This window comes from Alligator sinensis, unplaced genomic scaffold, assembly GCF_000455745.1.
Source record: "Alligator sinensis unplaced genomic scaffold, ASM45574v1 scaffold145_2, whole genome shotgun sequence".
Lineage (NCBI taxonomy): Eukaryota > Metazoa > Chordata > Crocodylia > Alligatoridae > Alligator > Alligator sinensis.
The window spans coordinates 1,683,489-1,706,801 of record NW_005841954.1 but is presented as its reverse complement, the minus strand read 5'-3'; the positions used below and the strand labels follow the sequence as shown (position 1 = coordinate 1,706,801).

Genomic DNA, 23,313 nt, shown 5'->3' with positions numbered 1-23,313 from the left:
AATCCTAATACAAATGGCAGTGACTCCTTGCATCGCGCATTACTATAATGCAAAAGAAATGCACTATGCAAAGAAAGCTACAGAACTGGCGGGAAAAGCTCCTGCACACGGGTTCTCTGTTGCAGCAGAACACTCCACCGTGCAAAAGAGCTGCAATTTGGCGGGAACATGATTTAGCGATGCCGAAGCACACTCAAATATAAAAACCACAACTTTGGGTTGTGACAGTTTGAAGGCCAGGAAGAGAAAGTTGGGAATACTTCCCTCATGGTCTGAGCTGAATGGGGTGAGGTGACAGTAAAATTGTTCCAAAATAATGGTTAATAAAGCATATTATGGAAACTGGTGCACTTAAGATTAATTAAAAAAAAATTATTATAATGTTACGGATGTATGATCGTAAGTCCTTATTTGGCAGATGTGCGTGCAACTTAATATATTTTCCTGAATTCAGTGCCACTGCTTACATGCTTAAAATGTTACTGGTAAGTATTTGCAGGATCAGACCCTTAATTACAGGGAATTGTTAATATTCTACTAGTCAAGAATGGTATGCCATTTAATACAGTGTAATATGATCCACCATATAATACTGCTTTTCCTTTCTCAGGAACAAGGGAGGAGTGGTGAAAAGAAGTGATGAAAAACCAGTTTGGGTGGGACTTACAGGCATATCTATTATTATTATTATTATTAGTAGTAGTATTAGTATTATTATTATTATTATTATGCAGAGACATGGCTTTTTTATTTTGAAGTAAATCTCTAGTTATGGTTGCAAAGAAAATCTTCAGTGCATGAAGTAGTCTGACTAATGCAAAGATATTTCCTGGGTTTATGGTATACCTGAAACAGTAGCTTTGAGGTGTAAATTGCTTCACTCATTTCAGAGGAGACATTTAGATATCAATGCCGATATCCTGAATATCGATAATTAGGGACCTATTTGAATTGTGATTTCACAGTTTTTACAGAAACTACTAAAAACGGTGGTTTCCACGATCGTCACCAAAAATGGCATTGGCTATGATTTCCCAGGAAGTCAACCAAAAAAAACCCCAACCCTTAATAAAAATTAAATGCTGGCTTCCCAATGGGAGCCAGCATTTCTCACTGCCTCTGTAGTCCAGCCTCACAGCCTGCCTGGGAGGGATAGGGGCCTTCTGGTGGGGTGGCACAAATGTTGGCTGGGGGGGCAGCTGCCCCCTTATGCCTCTGCCAATCATTGATGAGGGGTGGGGCTGCACAAAGGGCATCCAGGAGTCAAGATGGTGGCCACTCCCTTCCCCCTTCTCCTCCCAGGGCCTGTCTACCAATCAGCACCAAGGGCTGGGGCCACCACAGAATAACCGTGAAATCAGCTCTTCAGGCTGTGACCAAGCCATGAAAATTGGTTTCTCTTGGTGTGAGTTAGATAGGTCCCTATCAATAATGTCTACTATTCCATTCTTTGCCAATGGAGGTAAGAAAGGAAAGGGAATATTTTTGTCATTAAGATCAATAGCAGTATATTCCAAAGTAGGAATAAAACAAAAAGCTAATCAGTGGACATAGGAGATTGCCTAAGGTAATTTTGGAACCATTGGCTATCGTCTTTGAGAACCCATGGAGGTTTGGTGATGCCCTAGATGACAGGAAAAAGGCAAATATAGTGCCCATCTTTAAGAAAGAGAAAAAGTAGGATCCAAAGAATTATAGATCAGTCAGCCTGATCTCAATACCTGGAAAGATTGTGGAGCAGGTCCTCAAGGAATCCATTGTGGAGCACCTAGAAGAGAACAATATAATCAGGAACAGCCAGCATGGATTCACCAAGAGCAAGTCATGCATGCCTGACCAAACTGATTTCCTTCTATGATAAAGTGACAAGCTCCGTGGATGAGAGGGAGAGCAGTGGATGTGATGAAAGCCTTGCTAAAGTCAGGGTATGGCACTGTCTTCCACAAGGTTCTCATTAACAAGGCTCAGGAAGTATATTTAGTACTTTAAGGTGGATACATAACTAGTTGGGTCATCATACTCAGCAACTAGCCCTCAATGACTCAATGTGTAGTTCGCAGGAGATATAAAGTGGGGTTCCCCAGGGTCTGTTCTGGGTCCGATGTTGTTTAAAATCTTCATTAATGATTTGAATGATGGGATTGAATGTAAGCGTAGCAAATTTTTGGATGGCACCAAGCTGTGTGGAATTGCAGACACTCTCAAGAGTAGGGCTAGGATCTAGAATGACCTCTATTGGAGAAATGGTCCATAGTCAATCAGATGAGATAAGTGCTGTGCTTGGGCTGGGGAATGACTGGCTAGGTTGTAGTATTGCAGAGAAGGACCTAAGGGTTATGGTGGACCATAAGCTGAATATGAGCCTATCATGTGCTCTTGTTACAAAAATGGCCAACAGCATCCTGAGTTGTAATTACAGGAGTGTCACTTACAAATCAGGGGAAGTGATTCTTTTACTCTGTTCAGCACTGGTGAGGCTCACCTGTAGTTCTGTGTCCAGTTTTGTGCCTCACACTTCAAGAAGGATGTGGACAGTTTGGAAAGAGTCCAGTGCTGAGTAACAACAATAATCAAGGGCCTGGGAGTCAAAGGGAAAAGGCTGAAAGAATTAGGATTATTTAGTCTGGAGAAAAGAAGATTGAGGAGGGATATGATAAGAGTCTTTAAATACCTGAAGGGTGATTATAGAGGGGATGGAGATGGACTTTTCTCTGTGAGCATAGTAGACATGATTAGGAGGAACAGCCTTAAACTATAGCATGGGAAATTTAGGCAGGAGATTAAGGAAGAGCTTTCTGACTATGAGGGTGGTCAAGCATTGGAACAGGCTAACCAGGAATATGCATGCTTGGCAACTTTCAAAAGCAGATTAGACAGACACTTGGCTGGGATTATTTAATAAGGGATGCACTGGTCTAGAGCAGGAGGCTGGACTAGATGACCTTGTGAGATCCCTTCTATCTCTGCTTTCCTGTGATCCTGTATATTACCACATTTACTTGAATATAAGGCAAGTTTTTTTCCCCTCCAGTTAGGGGAAAAAAAGCCCATCTCCTATTTGCATATGAAGCAGAGGAGGTAACAGGCAGCTGCTGTGGCTCTGACTCTGGCACTGACCCAGGGCACTGAGAGCCTGGAAAAACACACACACACACACACACACACGAGAATTATAACAAATTTATGAATTTTCCATAAATGGAATTAATTATTGAGGGCTCATCTTATATTCAGGGTCATTTTATATTCAAGTAAGTATGGTATGTTTTAAGGTAGCTAGGTCTTTAACCAGGTATAGCTCAACTGCAGGAGGTTGTAACTGGTTTTATTTTCCTGAAACTGGGCTTAGCTTTCAAAGCTTTAGAAATGTGTCTACTGCACGAGTGAGAATATCTATATGTTTTAGTGGGGGGGGTGTGTGTGTTTCAAATGTCTTTTATAAGGTCTGCATCTGCATTAGTGACCTGTTCCTAGGATGAGTACTAAGGAAACTGTGCCACCACTGCTGTAAATCAGATTTTTCTAAATAGAAATTAGAGTTCAGAGATTTCAGCTGAAGGGGTAATAGTTCCTGTCACTGTTGCTTCATGGAAAATTCATCATGTCAGATACAGATCATAACCTATGTTGAAAGAGCAGTCTGAAGAAATGCAAGATATTTATGTGGTGAACTTCTATGATGAATTTTTATCTGAAATTCATTAATTAATATCCTGATTTAAAGATAAGGAATTAGTGCTGCAAGTACGTGAAAGGGCGCTGACAGAAGTGATTTGTTGTGCAATCAGTCCCTTGAAAGCCCTCTATAGCTGTGTCCTGACAGAAGTGCACAGATGCAGAACGCTTTAAAAGTGTCTAGTTGTGGGACAAATTAACCCTTATTTAATGAGGGTTCAGATGAAGGTGCTTCAAAGCAGAGCACCTTCATTAATTTCTATTCAGCCCTGTGTGCAAGCTGGGTAGATCTCCCCTCCAAATAACCCGTCCTGCCACTGTAGTGCAGGCTGGGCAAACCCTAGATGGAGGTCCCTTCCCTTTCCCCCCCTCATCCTGAAGACAGCACTGGAGTGGGGGAAGAAGGGAGGGGGGCTATGGAAAAGACAGGCAGAAGTGGTGCTAATGAACTGTGAGTACTCCATAGCAGCTTGATCTTTTTTTCTTAAACAATTATGGGACTGCTGACTGTGTGGCTACACAATACATGTATTTCCAATTTACAAATCATTTCTGAGTGTGTGCATTTCTGAGATGTTCATATTTCTCAGTGCAAAGGAGCTGCAGCTAGTTGAAAGCTAAGCAAAAATATAATAAACACTATATATAATCTGTGAATTATTGAATGTGAGTACTTGACTTGCTACCCCTATGCTTTCAGAGTTCAGACCTTAACATTGTTTGAAATATAAAGGAGATAAAATAATATTTATTTTCCTCTCCTTTCCCAGTAATTAACAGATGCGGGTGAAAGATCCATCAAGGGCTAACCCTGAGAAAACCAAGAGAAACAAAAGGCCTAATAAGCCACAGGATGAAGACTCTTCAGATGACATTGCAGGTAAATTATGCAATATTTGTGTAATATTTGACCATCAAACCAAAGGATAGAAAATAATGTCCATATGCTTTTGATTAGTCAGCAAAGCAGGAGATGCATGTGGAAACAGTGAAGTGTTGGTCAGATTTAGTAACAGAGATGGTTACAAACAAATATCCCTGGCTTGCTGAGTTGTCATTGTACTGTGCTTGGTAAATTGGTGCAAATACTAATGAACATGAGGCTGTATTCATGGTTAAAGGAAATACTTGTTGTAAAGGTAGAGGTGCAGTAAATTAGACTATGAGGCCTTCTTTAAGGTAGGAGAGGTTGGGCATGCTGCTGTTGACGTCAACAAAACTAAATTTTAGGTAATGTTAACAGTCTTGACATGGTTGCTAAATATATTTGTTCTTAGATGTATCATTTTATGGTGGTGTTACATTCTTGATTTTGGGGTCTTTATTAGTTGGGAGAGTGGCTAATTGTTAGAGGGAACAATAACATCCTTCAGAAGCATGTACAAATAGATGCCATTTTTTGGATCTAATTTATCTTACCCTTCAAAAATACCATAGTTTGTAAGGCATAGTTTATGTAACTATAAAATATATTAGCTTGCTGGTAACTAGCATTTTTTTTTAATGTTGATGGCAGGCAGCAGTTTTTTTTTTATCAGTCAGTTCTAATAGTTGCCTGCCTGCCTGCCTGCAGAGTAATATTTGTATTCAGCTTTTGAGCTGAGCAGGGATCTATGAGTGCAGCTTCTGAAAGCATTCAAGGTGTATCTAGATGCTTGGTATAGTTTCTGAGTAAATGCATTTTACAATGCATCATTTTACAGTGATCACTGATCCACAGAAAAGAGTGTATAAAGTATGAATATTGTGCTTTTAAAGCCCTTGAAACCTTGCCAATATACTTAGATGTCAGAAACTGGCCTTTTAAAGTAAGTAAGTAAATAAATAAATATTGCTTTTAATAGCATGGCTAATGCACTTTTATCTCTTATTTTGTAGGCTTAACCTGCCAACATGTAAGTCAAGCAGTGGATGTACATCTTGTAAAGCGGGCAGTAGCTCAGAATGTTTGGTCAATATGTTCAGAATGTTTGAAGGAAAGACGAATAAGCGACGGAGAACTAGTAATGCCTTCTGATATATGGCTGTGCCTCAAATGTGGTTCTCAGGTAAGCAAACCTGCATTGTAAATTTACAGCGAGATGCAGATCTTTATCACATGAGAAGGTACGCTAGTGCAAATCCTTATTCTGCACAGAGCTTTATTGGCTTTAGTGGAAATAAATATATATTAAGCCTTTAATTGGGGATCCATGTGTTTTGGGGGATTTTTGTCTTTAAATTCCTTTATGGAACTGGGATCAAGAATTCTTGATTTTATGATGCCTTGTTTTTCTCTTAGTATTGTCACTGAAGATCCCCTCTGTATTAGAATTTAAAATGCTTTGGACAGTTCTGGCTTTTGGAGGCTGTGAGGATTTATCCTTGATCTATGGAAACTTTCCGTGCAGAACTTTAAAGGAGGACTACCTGCCACCTCACCTTCCAGTGTATGCTCTATTCCAGGGGTGGGCAAAATGCGGCCTGGGGGCTGGATGCGGCCCGCCAGGTCATTCTATCCGGTCTGTGGGGCCCCTAAAACATTTAGAAAATTAATATTAATCTGCCCTGAGCTGCCTGTCATGCAGCGTCAATGGCTTGCTGAAACTCAGTAAGCAGCCCTCTGCCTAAAATAATTGTCCGCCCCTGCTCTATTCCTTCCAAATGTTGGAGCAACAGTTCAGAACTTCTGATCCCCGACCTTTAATTTGCTGATTTTTTTTTTCTCTACCTTCCCCCTCCACTCCCCATAATAGAGAGAGTTTATTTTGTACGAATTGGGAGGTAGCTTTGCCATAGTTTTTCTTTCTTCTTCCACTCCTAATAATAACAATAATAGTAAAGATCTCCTGGTTGGAAGCTTCAATACCATGAACTGGCTTTCCTGATAAATGAATAAACCATCATAATGTTTGCCTTGCCTCTCTCCCTTGCTTGTGGAGAAAGTCCTTACAACTGTTGAAGCAGACTTAGAACAAGTTCTGAACCCTGTCCCTTGCTTGTAAAGTGCATGAAAACTTATTTTGAAACAGCCAGGTAGCTTGGAGGGAGGTTGCATACTTAGCTTTTGCCAACAGCTGCCCAGCCATTATTTTTAGTAAGGCATTCCACAATTCTCTTAGACCTCTCATAAATTACATCACCAGGATGAGGAGAACTGATTTCTTCCTAACATTTATGTAAATGGATTCCATTTCTTAGAGAAGAAAACTATTAGTAGTGGACTCCATGACTTATCTTCATTAATTCTTATAGTTAAAATATGTAGAATTGTGAGCAAGGGGCACGTCTACATTTAATCAAACATATGCACTTGATCTGGCTGCAAATTTTCATAGTTTTCATAGACATTAGGGCTGGAAGGGACCTCAGAAGATCATCAAGTCCAGCCCCCTGCCCCAGGGGCAGGTAGTCAGCTGGGGTCACAGGATCCCAGCAAGATAAACATCCAATTTTCTCTCAAAGGCGTTCAGAGAAGGTGCTTAAACCACCTGTGATGGCAGGCTATTCCAGACGTTGGGGGCCCGGACAGTAAAGAAATTCTTCCTTATGTCCAGCCTGAAACGGTCTTGCAGGAATTTATAACCATTCGACCTTGTTGTCCTTTGGGGGGCTCTGGTGAACAAACATTCCCCCAGATCCTGGTGAACACCCCTGATAAACTTATAGGTGGCCATCAGATTGCCCCTGAGCCTGTGCTGAGCCTGAGTCCCATAGCTCTCAGCCTGTCATCGTAAGGTCTGTTTTCCTGACCTGTGATCATGTGCTGGCTCTTCTCTGGACTCTCTCAAGCTTCTCCACATCCTTTTTGAATTGTGGAGCCCAAAACTGGACGCAGTACTCCATCTGCGCTTTCACCAAGGCCTAGTACAATGGGAGAATGCCATCCTGGGATTTGCTTGAGTAGCATCTATGGATGTAAGCCAGCGTTTTGCTCACTTTACTAGCTGCAGCATCGCATTGAAGGCTCATGTTTATCTTGTGGTCAGTCATGACCCCCAAGTCCTTTTCATCCGTAGCGCTAGTCTAGCACTGCCGAACTTATAAGGATACTGCAGGTTTTTCCTCCCAGGGTGGAGAACCTTGCATTTTTCAGTGTTAAACACCATCAGGTTCTCGTCCGCCCATTTGCTGAGCCTGTCTAGGTCAGCCTGGATCGCCCTCCTGTCCTCAGGTGTGGATGCTTTACCCCAGAGTTTGGTATCATTGGTGAACTTAGCCAGTCCACTTCTGACTCCAGTGTCCACATCATTAAGGAAGATATTGAACAATATAGGCGCAAGGACAGAGCCTTGAGGAACCCCACTGGTCACAGGGCACCATGACAATTGACTTCCGTCAGCCACCACCCTCTGGGTCTGATCACGGAGCCAATTTGATGTTGCAGTTCAGAGAACAACTCACATGTCTGCTCAGTTAATCTTTGATGCTGCAACGCTTTCCCCACAAGTGGGAATCTGTACTGACAGTGTTGAAGTTGTTCACCTGTACTCTTCCCTGAGTAACTTGTCAGTACACAAAGACATTTTTCTACCTTTGTAGCTTAGACTCTGAAAAGTGAGGCTGATTCTGGAGAAACAGAAGGCATGGGGGATACATGTGGGGCTGAGCAGCTGTGCATAACTTTTCATGGAACATTCTGGGGGCCAAGAGAAGTCCACATGCCTTCTGAAGTCAAAGCTCGGCAATGAGCTCTGGGCTTTGTGAATAGCACAGATGCTTCCCATGATGGTTTTACTTTTTTGTACCAACAAGGTACTTTTTATATACCAGTCGCTGGTAAATAAATTATTTATTTAGATTCAGAATTGAGTTCTAGAGTTATACAATAATTTTAGGCAGCTCCTGGTGCTCTTAACCCCTGGATTGTCCACACACTAACACCTGAAACTAGTTTTAAGTACACTTTAGGCAGCTTAAAGTTATGCCACTCCAAGGTGGCATAATCACTGCCACTATGATGCTCTACTTGTGCATCATAGTTCAGGGTAGGTTTATCTCTGAACCATGTTACCCAGCTTATGTTTCATTAAGCCAAGGCTGGGCTATTATTTGGGTCTGCAGGCCACATAGGCAGTTCTGAGGAGCTACCATTGACTGGACACCACCACTCTCCCCGCAACAGCTTGGAGCCTATGTGCTCTGTGGCTCCTCCCCACCACTGCCAACACTGCACAGCCCCAGCTTCAACCCAGGCCTGCACTGTGCCAGCTCTGGACTCACTCTGGCCTGAGTGGACCAGCCGGAACCCACATGCACAGCCCCACCCCCGCCCGCCCTGTGCCTGTTCCAGATCACCTACCCACACTGAACTGCTGCCCAGCATGGGGGAAAAGCGGCCCCTCCCCCTCACTGCTGCTGGGCCCTTCTTGCTGAAGCTGCCCAGAGCCCATGCCTGGACTGCCCTGTAGCTCCTTTCCACCACTGTTACCATCACCTCCAGGCCATACAGCAGGGCAGCGGTGGCAGTGCAGAGGAACTGCAGGGTAGCTCAGGCATGGGCTCCGGGTAGCTTCAGCAAGAAGAGTCTGACAGCAGTGAAGGGGACGGGCTGCATTTCCTCTGTGCCAGGCAGCAACTTCTGCCAGCTGGCTCTGCTGCTGCTGCTCAACAGGGGCAGGCGAGTCCAGAGCAGGTGCAGGGACGGCTGGGGTCAGAGCATGGTATTGTTGGTGCAAGTCCAACAATACCATGGGGCTGGGGCCAGCAGAAGTGGCAGTTGGAAGAAGCTGCTGCAGCCTAGGCTGCCTAGAAAGGCAGTCCAGCTGCGGAGCCGCCCCAGCCTGCTGTGTGCCCAGGGGGTGGCGGGATGCACCACAGGCCAGATGGTGCCTGGGCTAGGCGGGACTGAGAGACCCGCTGTGGGTCAGACAAAGTCCCTCCTGTAGGCCATATTTTGCTTACCCCTGCGTTACGGTATGGCCAGACTCCACAGATGAGCTGTCCAGGTTAGTCCTTGAATATCTCAGGATGCAGTGTTCCCTCCCCCCATCCGCCTGTGTGGACTAACTTTTCACCCACTGAACTGCAGAAAAGGACCTGGGGATTACAGTGGACAATAAGATGAATATGAGCCAGCAGTGTGCACTTGCTGCCAAGAAAGCTAATAGTATGCTGGGCTGTATTGGTAGGTGTGTTGCCAGTAGGTCAAGGGAAGTGATTATTCCCCTCTGTTCAGCACTGGTGACGCCATATCTAGAGTACTGTGTCCAGTTTTGGGTCCCCTACTACAGAAAGGATGTGAACAAGTTGTAAAGCATCCGGCGGAGGGCAACAAAAATTGTGAAGGGGTTGGGGGACATGACTTATGAGGAAAGACTGAGGGAACTGGGCTTGTTTAGTCTAGAGAAGAGAAGACTGAGGTGGGATTTAATAGCAGCCTTCAACTATGTGAAGGCTCAAAAGAGGATGGAGTTAGACTGTTCTCTGTCTTGGCCGATGACAGAACAAGGAACAACAGTCTCAAGATGCAGCAAGGGAAGTTTAGGTTAGATATTAGGAAGACTTTTCTCACTAGGAGAGTAGTAAAACATTGGAACAGGTTACCCAGAGGTGGTGGAAGCTCCATCCTTGGAGGTTTTCAAAGCCTGGCTAGACAAAGCCTTGTCTGAGATGGTCTAGTTGGGGCTGGTCCTGCCTTGAGCAGGGGGTTGGACTAGATGATCTCCTGAGGTCCCTTCCAACTGTAACTTTCTATGATTTCATGAACTCTGTGGCCTAGGGGAGTGGTTCTGGCACCAAGCCAACTTCTCCTCCCTCCCCCAGGGGTGTGACTTTCCTATCCCCAGGAGCGCAACCCTGTGCAGAGCACATGGCAGCTATCCAGGTTGCAAGGAACAGACAGATCTAGGAGTGGGGGTCTCTGAGAAGTGGTGGGGGAAAACAAGGGAGGAGGCCATATTGGGTTGCCATGAGCTGAGGCTTCCTTTCTGGGACAGAGGCAGTAGCTCCCCAAAATATGCCTCCTTTCACCGTCCCCCCCTCCAAGCCACCCCAGGAAGCACAACCAGCATCCCCATACCCCAATTCCAAATCCCAGTGTATTAAAACATGAGACCTTCTTTAATTTACTTACTCTTTCTTTTTAAATCCTTTTTTTCCTTCTTTTTATTGTAACCTTCAGTGGCTGATTTCTTTCATTTTACCTCCCTTCCCCTACCCCCATTTCCTTTCCACCTCCCATTTCATTGCCCACCCCATTTCATTAACTCTCCACCTACCAGCTTCATGTTTCTGACCCCTCCGACCCATTTCTCACCCCCCCCCCGAGAAGGGATGTCCTGGCTTACCAGTCCTGTAGTGGCAATTCACAGCTGTACTCTTCATCAGGCCCCTGGCCACCAGCCCTTTAGTAGCACAGCCGTGTATGTGGGGGACAGTCAGAGCAGGTTTTTAACCTTAAAGTGCGACTGCTCCAAACTTCAGCTAGTGCTAATACGAATCAGCATTTGAGCAGCTCACAGTGCAGTGTGTAAGAGGTTCATTTGTAATTAGGTATTTCCTTTTTGCTCAATAGACAACTCAACTGTTTAAATATATTAAAAAAGGCATTCATCTCTTCTTATAAATATACTGTTTGGTCATAAAAACCCTAAATAGCAGTTCTCAGTTATGGATATTTAAGGTAAAGTTTTCTTTCTGACTTTAAGAAGAAAAAATACATGTAAAAATGATTTACTAAGCATAGTTCATAGTTCAACCTCACCCTAGGTTATAGTTTTTAATTAATATAATGTTCCTATGTTGTTTTTTCTCAGCATGTTTCCTTACTTTGACTGAAAGGTGACAGAGGCAAAGTTGTGTTTTTGAGATTTTTGGAGTAAAAATGTACAAAAATAACTTATTTTATGGAAAGTTTTACAAGAAAATCTTTTCACAAATCATGTTGAATTCATCCTTCAGTTAAGAAGAAAAAGATGTCAGAATGTAAAGAGAAATGGGAAGTGACTCTAGATGCCCTTGCTGTTTTGGTGTCAAATACAACAAATGCCCACATCCTGGTCCGAAAGAAGATAAGGGCATATTCTAGGCCCAGGGTGAAATCCTGATCCAGGGAAATTAATGCAACAACTCCACTGATTTCAACAGGCTCAGGATTCTACCACTTGTCTGCATGTACTCCACAGCTCTTTCTTTCTTCAATCTTGTTCTTCTCATCTGACAAGAGGGCACAGAAAGATTGCTGGTTCACTGTCTTGTCTATTGTACAAGTCTCTTTTGATACATTAAGACTTTGATTCTGCATCAGGATGTGCTAGTGCAGACCTCTGTGCATTGAGTTCCACTCAGGTCCAAGTTAAGGAGAAAAGTTAATGTCTGAGTTAGCACTGTGTTGGACATGATACAACACAACTGTTTAACCTGATAATTGAAGCATCATACATCAGCATAGTCAACAGCATTTCAAACCATGGTGACTCCACAGCTCAGCATTGCACAGTATGTGTGTATATACTACAGATACCACCCCCACAAAGGATCTGTGTGCTCCCCTCGCATGACTAGAACTGGGTGTTCTTGTCATGAGTCCTGGGATCCTCCAAAAATGTATATGTAAATGAGGTGCAGAGCCACCTGATCTGGTTCCACCTCATGGAGGGCCAGGCCATACTAATCATATGCCACTGTCTTAGAGAAGGGGCGACAGATGGATTATGGGTGAATGGTTTGGGACCCTGTTTGGTGACATACGCTATACATTTAAGGCTGATGAAGAAATAGGAATAATTGGAAATGGAAATGAAAGGCGCAGCTCAGCTATGGGAGTAGAGGAAGTTGGTATTCAATGCTATGGCTTACCATGACTTGAACAAGAGTTGGCACTGATGGAAACTGCACTTAATGGGCACTACCATATATTTTATTCAGATCAGTTGTACTAACTTATCCTTACAGTAGGCTCCCATCAGTTTGTACTTTGTAGTCGTGGTCAGTGTTAGCTGTATTTAATCAACTTCATGCTTGCTTTCTATTGCAGAGCACAAGCTGCTTTTAGCAGCAGTTTAAACATATACAGTATCATTAATATGGTTTTCTTTTATGTGAATGTAAGACAAGAGGCTTTTTCCCCCAATGCTGATTGTAGGGAAAAACCTTGTCTTGTATCTGAGTAAATATGGCAATTGAAAGAATATAGGCTACTTTGAGCCTTTCTGGTTAGGGCAGGATGTGAGCCTAAATAATAATAATATAGAATATGGACCCCTAATTCTGAGTGAGGTCTGCAAACCCCCCATCTACCTGTGTAGGCACCAGAGAGTCTGTAGGCCCCCATTTGGGTCAGTAGAGTTACGTGGGTACCTAAAGTTATTCTACTGTATGCATCCAGAAACTTAGCTGAGCAGGACGTCTAGGTATCTGTCTTGCACCAAAATCTGTTTGGGATTCATGGAGTGGGCATCACTGGGACTAAGTCACTAAGGGGTCAGATCAAGTAGGTGTGTTTGGAGTGTGTTTAATACAACAGCATTGAGTTCATCACAAAACACAGCAGTCATAACTGTTTCATTAAAAAATATGGCCAGTGGTTGTAGTATCCGAATGTTATATGGTAACTTAATGGCTAGAACATTTCCCTGGAAGTCGGAGACCCACTTTCAAAGCCCTCCTTAGCTTGAGGGGGTTCAAACATACAGCTCTCACCTTTCAGGATAGTGCCCTAACCACTAGGAAATGGATTAGGGTGAGTGGAGACAGTCTACAGCCCTCCTAATGAAGCTGGACCATTGTGAAAAGAAGAATTTAAGATTCATGGGGCCAGAACAGAAGCCAGCAAGCATTCCACAATTCTTAGAGCATGACTCTAGGCTAGTGATGATGGCAGCCCCTGATGGCAGGGGAGAACTATGTCCTGGGTCTTGTTCCTAACAGTGTTTACTATTTTATTCAGTGACAGATTCAAGATGCTCCAGACCTGGGAGCAAGGATTGGAACCCATGACCCTCTTTTCAGGGAACTGTCCTCAGGCTTAGAGAGTCATGTAACTTCTTGCACATGCTCTTTCTCTTCCTTTTATGCTCTCTTGCATGCACGCTGTCTCTCTCCCCCATTTGTTTTTGCATTCCTTCTATCCAGTTTCACAGCTTCAACAGGAGGATGCTGAGGAAAATGCCAACATCTCATCCAGATCTCTAGCATTCTCCTAGAAGCTGGTAGCTTTCTTTGAATCTGATTAGGCTGAGGAGTACATAGAATCTAGGTCTCCAACTTCCTAGACAAGCACTCTAATGAATAGATTGGACTTCTCCTCCTCCTCCTCCTCCTCGTTGGCAGCCTTGCTTTGAAAGAAAAGTGTGATCCAGTTGTTCATACATAAAGACATAATTTAGGTTCCTGTGACTAAAAGAGGGTTCCAGGTCATGCAATCTAGTTTCATGTTCAGGGCTGCAGGTAGGCCCCCAAGCCCATGGCAGGTAAGATTTCTGATCAACCCATTTTTTGGAGTTTCCTGCTCACTAGACTAGGTGTGTTGGTTGTTTTTAATTTTTTTTTCCCAAGCATTGTAGTACCTGGGTCTCCATTCATCAATAGAAAATTTGGATACTTAACGTGGGTTTGTGAATTCCACACCAAAAACTAGGTGCCTAAAAGAAGACAGGGCAGAGCGGCATCTTATAGACTAGGGGCGATCAACCTCCAGCCCCCGGGCTAAATGTAGCTTGTGGAGTCGTGGCATCTGCCTCACGGGATTGGGAAATTTGACACCAGGAAAGCAGTGGCAATTAATGCCACCACTCTCACCCACTGCCAAATTTTCAAGCCCTGAACGGCAGATAGGAGCCAGGCTATGTTCCTTTCCTCTCACTGGATCAGAGCTGGGCCGTGCTTTCTTCCCACCATGCGACTGGATCTGGGCTGGGCTGCCCCCCAGCTTCCTCTGGACACAGGATGGGGCCTCTCTGTGCTCCCCTCAGGCACTGGATCAGGATCACCAGTCAGATCCAGCCCATGGATGGACTGGGCACTGCCCCTCCGGCCTGCCAAGCAAAAAGTTAGAGCACCACTGTTACAGACTAATTTAGCAAGTCATAAGTTTTCATAAGTGACAACTTACTTTGTCAGGTGCTTTCTTCATCATAGCATCTGTAAGTTGTTCCTTACACAAGCTTATGCCTCTCTGAATTCATTAGTCTAAGGTGCTACTCTACCTTCTACCTGACTTCACACTAATATAGCTAACTACTTCTTCCTAGGTGCCTAAAAGTTTAGCATTACATTGCTGAGCTTTGTCAACCCTTTGTGTCCCATTATGGATCTGATCTTTAGTGCAAACTGTTTTCCTATGCAGATGCCAGTAAGTGAATTCAAAAGAACTTTGCTTTGAAGAAATAGCTGTACTTTTCTTGAAAAACAAATTTATAAATGAGATATAATATTTTTTTCATGCTCCCATTTTCAGGGCTGCAGTCAAAACTCGGAAGGCCAGCATTCTCTGAAACACTTTCAGACATCACACACAGAGCCTCATTGCATTGTGGTAAATCTCAGCACATGGATCATATGGTAAGATGGTGTAGGGGGTGTTTGTATATGTAATTCTGAATGATATATATTTCTCTATTAAATAAACATTTCAGCTTAAATAAAGTGCTGTTTCTGAGAAGAAATTACACAGGTAGCTATGATGAACATGTCATATCATTCTGTATGAAGAAAAAGGAGGATCTTTGAAGATTAGAAGTTCTTTCTTGTACCTCCTTTAGTCCTCAGAACCATACAGTGTTCCTTAGAATCCTGAGATCAGTCAAAAACAAAGTAAACTCATTTCCAGTCTCTTTGGTTCATGTGAATGAGATCTACCTTACTTTTCTTTCTTCCTCCTTCCTTCTTTTCATTTCATACCAAAAATGGACCTCTTTTCATTGTACAGCATTCTTCTGCAACCTGCACATTTCTTCAGCATGGAGTACATGTAACTGTGTTCCATTAATGTATGTTTATGAGCCCAGCCTGTAAAACTGGAAGATCCTGATAATACTGTCAGATTATAGCTAAGTGCTGAATCAAAGAGAGGTAATAAATGTAATTCTATGCAACTATTTAAACTGGAGTATTTTACTAATAGTTTTTTTCCCTTTATGCTTTTTCTAGTGAGGGCATTGCAGCTTTTTCTTGCCAGTTTCATGCCATTAGTTAGCCCTTCGGGATATGGCTTTTTTCTGATGGAAAAATACATTGCATGCCTTCTTCTGAAACACCAAGGCCACCTTTTTGGCACGCGTGTCACAAATTAGTCCTGTAGCCTCCCCAAGTGCTGCTACGATCCCCTTCTCCTCCTCAAGTTGTTCTGTTTTCTGTTCCCAGCCCTATGCTCCCTACCCAATCTATTGTTCCTTCTTCTTCCTTTTCTGTGTTCCCTGTCCAACTTGCTGCTTTGCTTTCTGATTCCCACCCTGTCTACCACTGTGTTGCCAGTCCTCCCTCCAATCTGCCACATGCCACAGATAAAGGCCACCTGTGTCATTTGGGGCACCCATGCTGTAGGTTGGCTACCCCTGTTCTAAAACAGGGCTTTCCAAGTTCTGGGTAGTTGGGGGCTGCATGCTACGAGGGCTGCACACCTGGGGTCTTCATGCCACACAGGCAGGCAGACGCTCCACCCAACTCTCCCCTGCTGTGCAGCACAGACAGCCCAGCTCCTGCCTCTGTACACACAGCACTCCCTCTCCCAGCTGCATGCAACATGTACCTGCAGTGGGGGCAGCTGGGCTCCTGTCTTTGCCATCTATGCAGCTTGGACACTCCAGCTCCCTCCCAGCCACTAGGGTAGAAGCGACGGGAAGCAGGGGGAAGTGGTGGACAGGTGGGAGCTTGTGGGCTGCATACTAACCCTTCAGGGCCACACAGCTTGAGTCTGCCAGTTGGACAGCCCTGTTCTAGAAGAAAATGTGTTAGTCTTTTTTATGAAAGGCAGGAAAGACAACAGGCCAGTTACATTAAATCATTTCTACTAATAGAGATTTTGTTCTCTACTCACACTTCATTATAAGCGGTATCACACTAAATTTGATTAATTTGCTGTATTAGATTGGTTAGAACATTTGGGGATGTTTCTGGAATGGTTACTTATTACTTTGACTTGCACACAGAATACAGTTTTGTAACGTCCCCCATATTGCCACAAGAAAGGATACCAACCACTTAGATTAGGGGTTGGCAGCCTTTTGCTGGCCATGGCTATGGGTTGAAAGTCTCTGCCCCTCAGCTCCCTTGCCCATCAGCAGCCAGCTGCCTGCACTCGCCTTCGCCACAGATACCCAACCGCCCTGCAGTAAGGGCGCAGATGCTGCAGAGCAGCAGGCTGCACAGTGGAGAGAAGCGGCTCCATGCCACCAATCCTTCATGCTGGCTCAGACCTCTTTGTGGGTCAGATCCAGCTTGCACGCTGGAGATTACTGACCTCTGGCTTAGACACAGCTTTGCAGAACTGACTGGTCTTGGCCATAGTGTTTGTTTTCTTTTTTGCTTCTAGCTTCTAAATTCAATTTGAAGCAGCAAGTAAATAAATACATAGATTTCTACCAGAATATACATTTTCTATGTTAGTAATTGCTTTGGTTATCTATTAAATGTTTTGTTGTGACAATTAAGATAAAGGTGAAATAAGTCCATGAGACAGTTTTGCTACCAGACTGTAATGCACATAAATGAAAAGGCATGAGAACCTCTGACATAAGATATGTGAATATAACCTTTAACAATAATCAAGTAGTTTTTCCCTTTTCCCCAATTTAAGTATGAAACTAGCAGTAATAAGATTTGACATGAGTCATTTACAGTGATAAAGGAAAGTAACATTGAAAATACTATTTAAGCGGCGGGGAGGGGAGGTTTGCTTTGTTTTGTTGGGGCAGAAAATAGACGAAATGGAAATGGATGAAAGCGTGTAAAACAGTGTCTGCATACAGTAGGTATGAACTATTCCAACCAGGAGATCTTATAACATCTTCACCTCTCCTGTGAAGTACTAATTCTCATTTCCACCTAGGAGAAATTTTACAATCTTTCATTCTCCTATGCCTGAGGAAGGGTGTGTGCGCCCGAAAGCTTGCAAATAAAGAATTTTTTTTTGCAAATATCTAGTTGGTTTATCAAAAGATATAATCTCTGCCACAAGTTTTGATTTCTTTTGGCTGTACACTAATATGACTGCAACCTGTGTCCCATTTCAGCTGTGTGCGCCCATGTATACACACACGCATGCTCACCAGAGAGAAAAATTCCTTCTCGACCCCAGGTTTGGTGATTGATGTGGCCATGAGCAAAAAAGTAAGATCCTCTAGCCAGGAACCTCTGAGGTTTCTAAGTATTTTCAGGGAAACCAGTCAATTCAGTCAAAGCCCCCAGTTTACTGGCTCTGGCCAGCACCCAGTAATTACGGGGCGGTGGAATAAAACTCTAGAAGTCAAAAAAGTATTCATGAAAGAGGAAAAGTAATTCTTTCTAGGTCACTGGTGATAAGCAAAAGTTGCAAAGTATGGTATTAAGAGGCAACTGGGACAGTGGGAGAGTAACTTTTCTATCCCAGCATGAGGGTTGCAAATACTTGAATCCACATCCAGCACATTCTGAAAATATGAAAGAGAACTCCGTGCCTCAGAGCTCATAATTTTTGGCATCAGTGTATTTACAATGTATATAATTCTGCATGTGAGCAGGTCCATTGATTTTGATTGGTTCTATTTATGTAGTAAAATTGCCCAGGTGTGACCTCAGGATTAGAGCCTAACTAGACAAGATATCAGACAGTGAGAGAAGAGAAGTTAATACTCATTGGTATATACTGCACTTTTGCTTTTTGGTATCTCCTTACAGCTAGGGAACTGAAATGCTAATATTGAACGGTTTGCTCAAGTTTGTTAGATCTGGGAAATGAACTCACATTTCCTGATTCTAATCTGTTTCCTTTGCTTGTTTGTTTAGGTGTTATGAATGTGATGAAGAGCTGTCTACCCATTGCAACAAGAAGGTTTTGGCTCAGATAGTTGACTTTCTTCAAAAGCATGTTTCCAGGACTGAACCTAGTAAGTTATAACAATCTTTATGTAGAAGTAGCTGTAATTGCTGCTGTGCTCTAGAAAGAACATTTTTAAAGTCTGGTTCATATTAATGAAGGTGGCAAACAAAGAATGTTGTATAACACAGCTGGTGGTCTTGCACAAAAAAAAGTCTCTCAGTTGTTTCTAAACACACTATTTTGCTTCTAGAAATGTTATTGCTTTTGAAAAAAAATACTTTGGGCACTGGAGGGAATTCCCTAAAATTCCACCTTTAGAAGTCTATATGTTAGTTTGTGACGAAGACAATTTTACTTTCGTACTGAGGGAGGATAGATGAAAGTACTTGGTAAATTGACTATATTATTGAAATTCATCACTAATTGGTTGAGTTTTTGTAATGCAAATCAACTTTAATTTGTGTTGTTACATATATTTTATTTTAAATTATATTTATACAATCATGTCTTTAAATACTTGTTACTATTTGTTTGTATATAGTGCTTTTGGTCCATTGACTCATGTGAACTTATCTGAGATGATGCTTACTTTTGCTAACAGTTACCAGGGTTGGGACATAAGAAAGTAGTTAACGTCTCTTCCTCATTGTACCTATATAATGGAGATAATAGGATAATTGGCCTTCACTAGTCCCTTTTGAAAACAGGGATGAATAATGCAAGGACTAACACAAGGCTTGGCTGCAGCATTTCAATGTGTTGGGGCTGTATTCGATTTCATAGAAGTATGACTTTGTTGGTGGGGTGGGGAGGACACACAAATGCATTGCATTGTGCATTTCCAGCAGAGAATAGCTGTATAAGGTGGTTAGAGATAGGATTGAAATTTTGTACTCTTAATGAAGAGCAACTATATGCTCCCCACTATGCACCCTAAATGCTGTTAGTTTTAATGATTACTACATGCTTTTCAGCTAGAAACCTGTGATGGTCTTAGGTTTGAAACTTATGGTTTTAGACAGCAAAAATCCATGCTTTTAGAAAACAAATTTTACCTCAATTACAAATTGAACCCTAGTTATTACATTTTTAGAATGTAAACCTTCATCATGATTTTACTTTTTGCATTTCTCTGATGTGGAAGAAAGAAAATAGAGTATTCCATCCCACTATTATTTATACTTTCATTTTCAGTTTCTTTTGTCCTAGTGCAGTGATTTTTCCAGAGTGCCAAACAATCTTATCTTTAGCAGACGTGCAAACATGATTCATAGGATAACCCCAGAGATTTCAAGGAGGAATCCATAGTATTAAAAACTTTATGAACTATTGTGGTCTTTCTGATTTATTTGCAACAGAAGAACTGCTCTGCTGTTTTTCTGTAGTCAAAAAATGAGTGGAAACCAGGAGCTGGCATTTTCCTAGTGGGGCACGAGTCAAGTGAGCAATGCCTGGCCTATGAAGGGGTGTCTGGAGTCTAAAAAAGTTGAGAACCACTGACCTTGTGAACTGCTGTGGTATTTTGATTACATATTTTTATTTTAATACTGTAATATTTATTTCAAGTAATTTAATGGGAATTAATTCAGTTTGTTTCAGAAATGCTTGTTTTACCAATTTTGGCTAAAAATTTCAGGAATGATTGTGATTCTGGATGCCACAGATATCATGTTCTCAATTTGAAATACTTTTGAGAAATGTGGAGGTTTGAGAGTATGGGTGGTCTGTACTTTCTGACAGTTAAGAACATGAATAACATCTGCCATTAGCTAGGTCAGGCTATAGGTTCACCCTGCCTGATATCCGGTATCACACAGTGGGGAGACCCGTAGGGACTGTGGGTCTGTTTTCCTATTCCTGGTCCATTAATGCATTTGGGCAGAATTTTACTGGGCAGTGCCCACTGACTCCATGGATTCATTCAAGGGCCAGTGGGCACTTGCTGGTCTACTCTGCTCAGTGTGCCCCCTTGGTGCACTCATTTTGAACTTTTGACTTTCACTCCTGTCCCTTTTTTGTTTTGTATTTTTCCCAAGAGATCAGTGATGTGCCCTTAGCAGCCCCCCTCATCGAGAAGGACTTATAGCTCTACTTGGTATTCTTTGGCCCATGTTCTGGAACGGCACATCAAAAGGCCTGTGTCACACAGTGCCAGAGCAGCTGAAAGGGAAAGTGGACAGTATATGACCGGAGTTCTTTCCACAGTTCCTCTCCCACTTGTAGCCTCCAGCATTTAAGGTCCAGGTAGTTCTGAATTCGGAGGCTGTGCCCCTAACTCTCATGCTCAGTACTGATGCACCTTTCTTCCAAGAATTTGTCTAATCCTTTTTTTTAAATCTGGTTAAACTGTGAGTTTCCACAACACCTGGTGGCAATGAGTTCCACACTTTAATTACACACAGTGTGAAAAAGGACTTCCTTTTGTTAGTTTTAAACTTACTATCTACTAGTTTCATTTTGTGACCCCCTAGCTCTTGTATGGTCAGAGAGAGTGAATAATAAATTCCTATTTACTTTCTCTTCAGTTGGTTTCCTTTGAGAGACCATAAACGGAACAACCAAAATCCCCATTTGACTTTCAAAATGTTGATGTTTGTTAGCTTAAGGTAGTCCCGATTATACCTTTTTAAAGGGCCAGAAATTCATAGTAGAGCTAGCTGAATTTTTTTCAGTGCATGCTAAGTTTACTGAAAAATGGAATTTGGAGGGATAAAAATATTTAAGAATTTGGGGTGAATTAGTGAATAATTTTAGCTGAAAAATCGAGGTATATTTTTAAAATGTATATCAACTCTTTCATTTTTGGGTTGGAGTAAGGGTTGGAGCTGCAGCTGCTGCCTGCCCCTCCGTTGCCTTTATTCACCCATCTGCCCTCCCCCCAGCATTGCCTCTGCCCCCTGCCCTCCACCACATGTGGTTGCTCTGTCCCTATCCTGGCCCAGTAGCAACAGTAATAGCAGCATTGGCAGCAGCTCCAGCCTGGGGTCCCTCTCTAAAGCAGCAGCAACTGCTGTGTGGTCAAGCTGGGGCCAGAGCAAGTATGTGCTCTGTGTCCCAAGGTGGAGCAGGGCCAGAGCCATACAGTAAGCGGTGGGGTGGGGTGGGGGGGCAGGCCCTATGGAGGGGAGCAGTGGCCCACAGGCACAAGCTGGGTGGTGGGCAGGGGGCAAGGTGTCAAGGGGCAAGTGTCAGGGGTTAGGTTGCTTGCCTCACCCTACCGCCTTCCTCCCCCACTGCCTGCCTCCACATCACTTACCACCTGCCACTGTTTTTCCCGCTGCAGTGTTGGGGGGTACAGCTGTAAGTGACCCTCTGATAATCATCCCAACCGCCCCTTCCAGGTTCTTTCGCACTTTTTTCAGACCTCCCCCTCCAAAGATTTGCTGGTTTGTGTTAATTGGGAAGAGGGACCAAGTTCTGCCATGGGCAACATTCAACAGGTTTTCTTTATTGAACACAAGAAACGTTTAGCATCTGCTACATTTTAACCTGAAACACATTGCCTCCTCGTGCACCCTGCACCCCAGTGTGTGCCCCTGGGGAGAGTTGAGCAGGGGAAGGGAGACCAAGCCAGACCAAGGGGAAGGTCTGGCTTTTGGGCAGCACTGCCCAGGACGCAGGGTCAAAGGAGTCTGGGGCAGGGAACCCATGGCTTGGTGCTAGGGCACAAGCCTTCAAATCTGTCCAGCCCTACTCATCTGGGGAGGGCTCCCAGTTTTTAACGGTGAGGAGATAGTTGGCCAGGGCTTTGCAGATCTAGACTGCCTGCCACTGTTGGAGGCTGGCATCCCCAGCATCAGCAGGGTGCTTACCCTGTTCCCTATCTGTGCTATGTATGCCTGAGCTGCCATGCCCAGACTGTGCACTTTGTCTCCTCATCCAAGGCTTCATGGAAGACCTCCCACTTGCCCTCCCCCCCACCCTCCCGCCCCCCAGGTCTCTCAGATGTTGTGGAGGACACATGCAGCGACAATGAGTCATGTCAACCCTGAGCACATTCCACTGTCATGTGGCACTAGCTTAGGCAGTAGTTAAAGTGTTCCTTCTGTCCATCCAGCTGCCCCACCATAAGACTTCAGCAGCCAGGGCACGAGGGATAAGTCAGGTTCCTGACAATGGGGAGGGGGGTGGGAATGATGATGTCATGGATGATGAAATGGGGATTCCAGGAGCGTAGTGTCGGAGATCAGAGCAGCGCCGGCAGCTGCTTTCTGACCCCCCCCGACCAGAGCAGTAAAACTTTCGCCCTGACAGGCGGGTAATTAATGGATGGAGTAGAATTAAACAGGCACAGACGCGTGTTGGTTGCAGGAGATTGTTTACTTACGTCGCCCAGATAGTGATGTGCGACGCAGGCAGAAGGCTTGCGTTGTTTGCATTCGAGCGTGTGTCTCAGGTTACAATCGACCGTGTGACGAGATACCGTGAACGACCGGACGAGCCTGCAGGAGGGTTAGGGTACGTCGGGACCGCGATGACGGGGAGTGGTTAGTGGTTGATCAGACCACTAAGTTACTCTGGTGCGTGTGTTCAGAGTTCTCCGATTAGAGCGGAAGTGCAAGCTGGTTTTGTTTACACAGTGACCAATTGATTTAAGCCACGTCATCTGGTTTGTGTCCGAATCTCCAATTATACAGCAGTTTTCGCTAGGGATTTATGGCAGGGGGATTCCCCTTTCCCCCGGCCCGTCTTTACGTTTGTTT

At 43.6% G+C, this 23,313-nt stretch overlaps 1 protein-coding gene across 6 annotated transcripts in view; it reads left to right on the top strand.

Annotated features, from left to right (window-relative positions):
- USP45 (ubiquitin specific peptidase 45) overlaps positions 1 to 23,313 on the top strand; it is a 164,149-nt gene that overhangs the window by 28,211 nt on the left and 112,625 nt on the right. For 4 of the 6 annotated variants that reach the window (XM_025200068.1, XM_006020460.3, XM_025200067.1 and 1 more), the window contains exons 2-5: positions 4,446 to 4,555; positions 5,554 to 5,723; positions 15,053 to 15,156; positions 18,577 to 18,677. In XM_025200068.1, coding sequence (XP_025055853.1) covers positions 4,456 to 4,555; positions 5,554 to 5,723; positions 15,053 to 15,156; positions 18,577 to 18,677 — 475 coding nt within the window. In that variant the 5' untranslated portion in view covers positions 4,446 to 4,455. Of the gene's footprint in view, positions 1 to 4,445; positions 4,556 to 5,553; positions 5,724 to 15,052; positions 15,157 to 18,576; positions 18,678 to 23,313 lie in introns of those variants that run through there. The other 2 variants (XM_025200069.1, XM_025200070.1) reach the window with 2 other exon arrangements.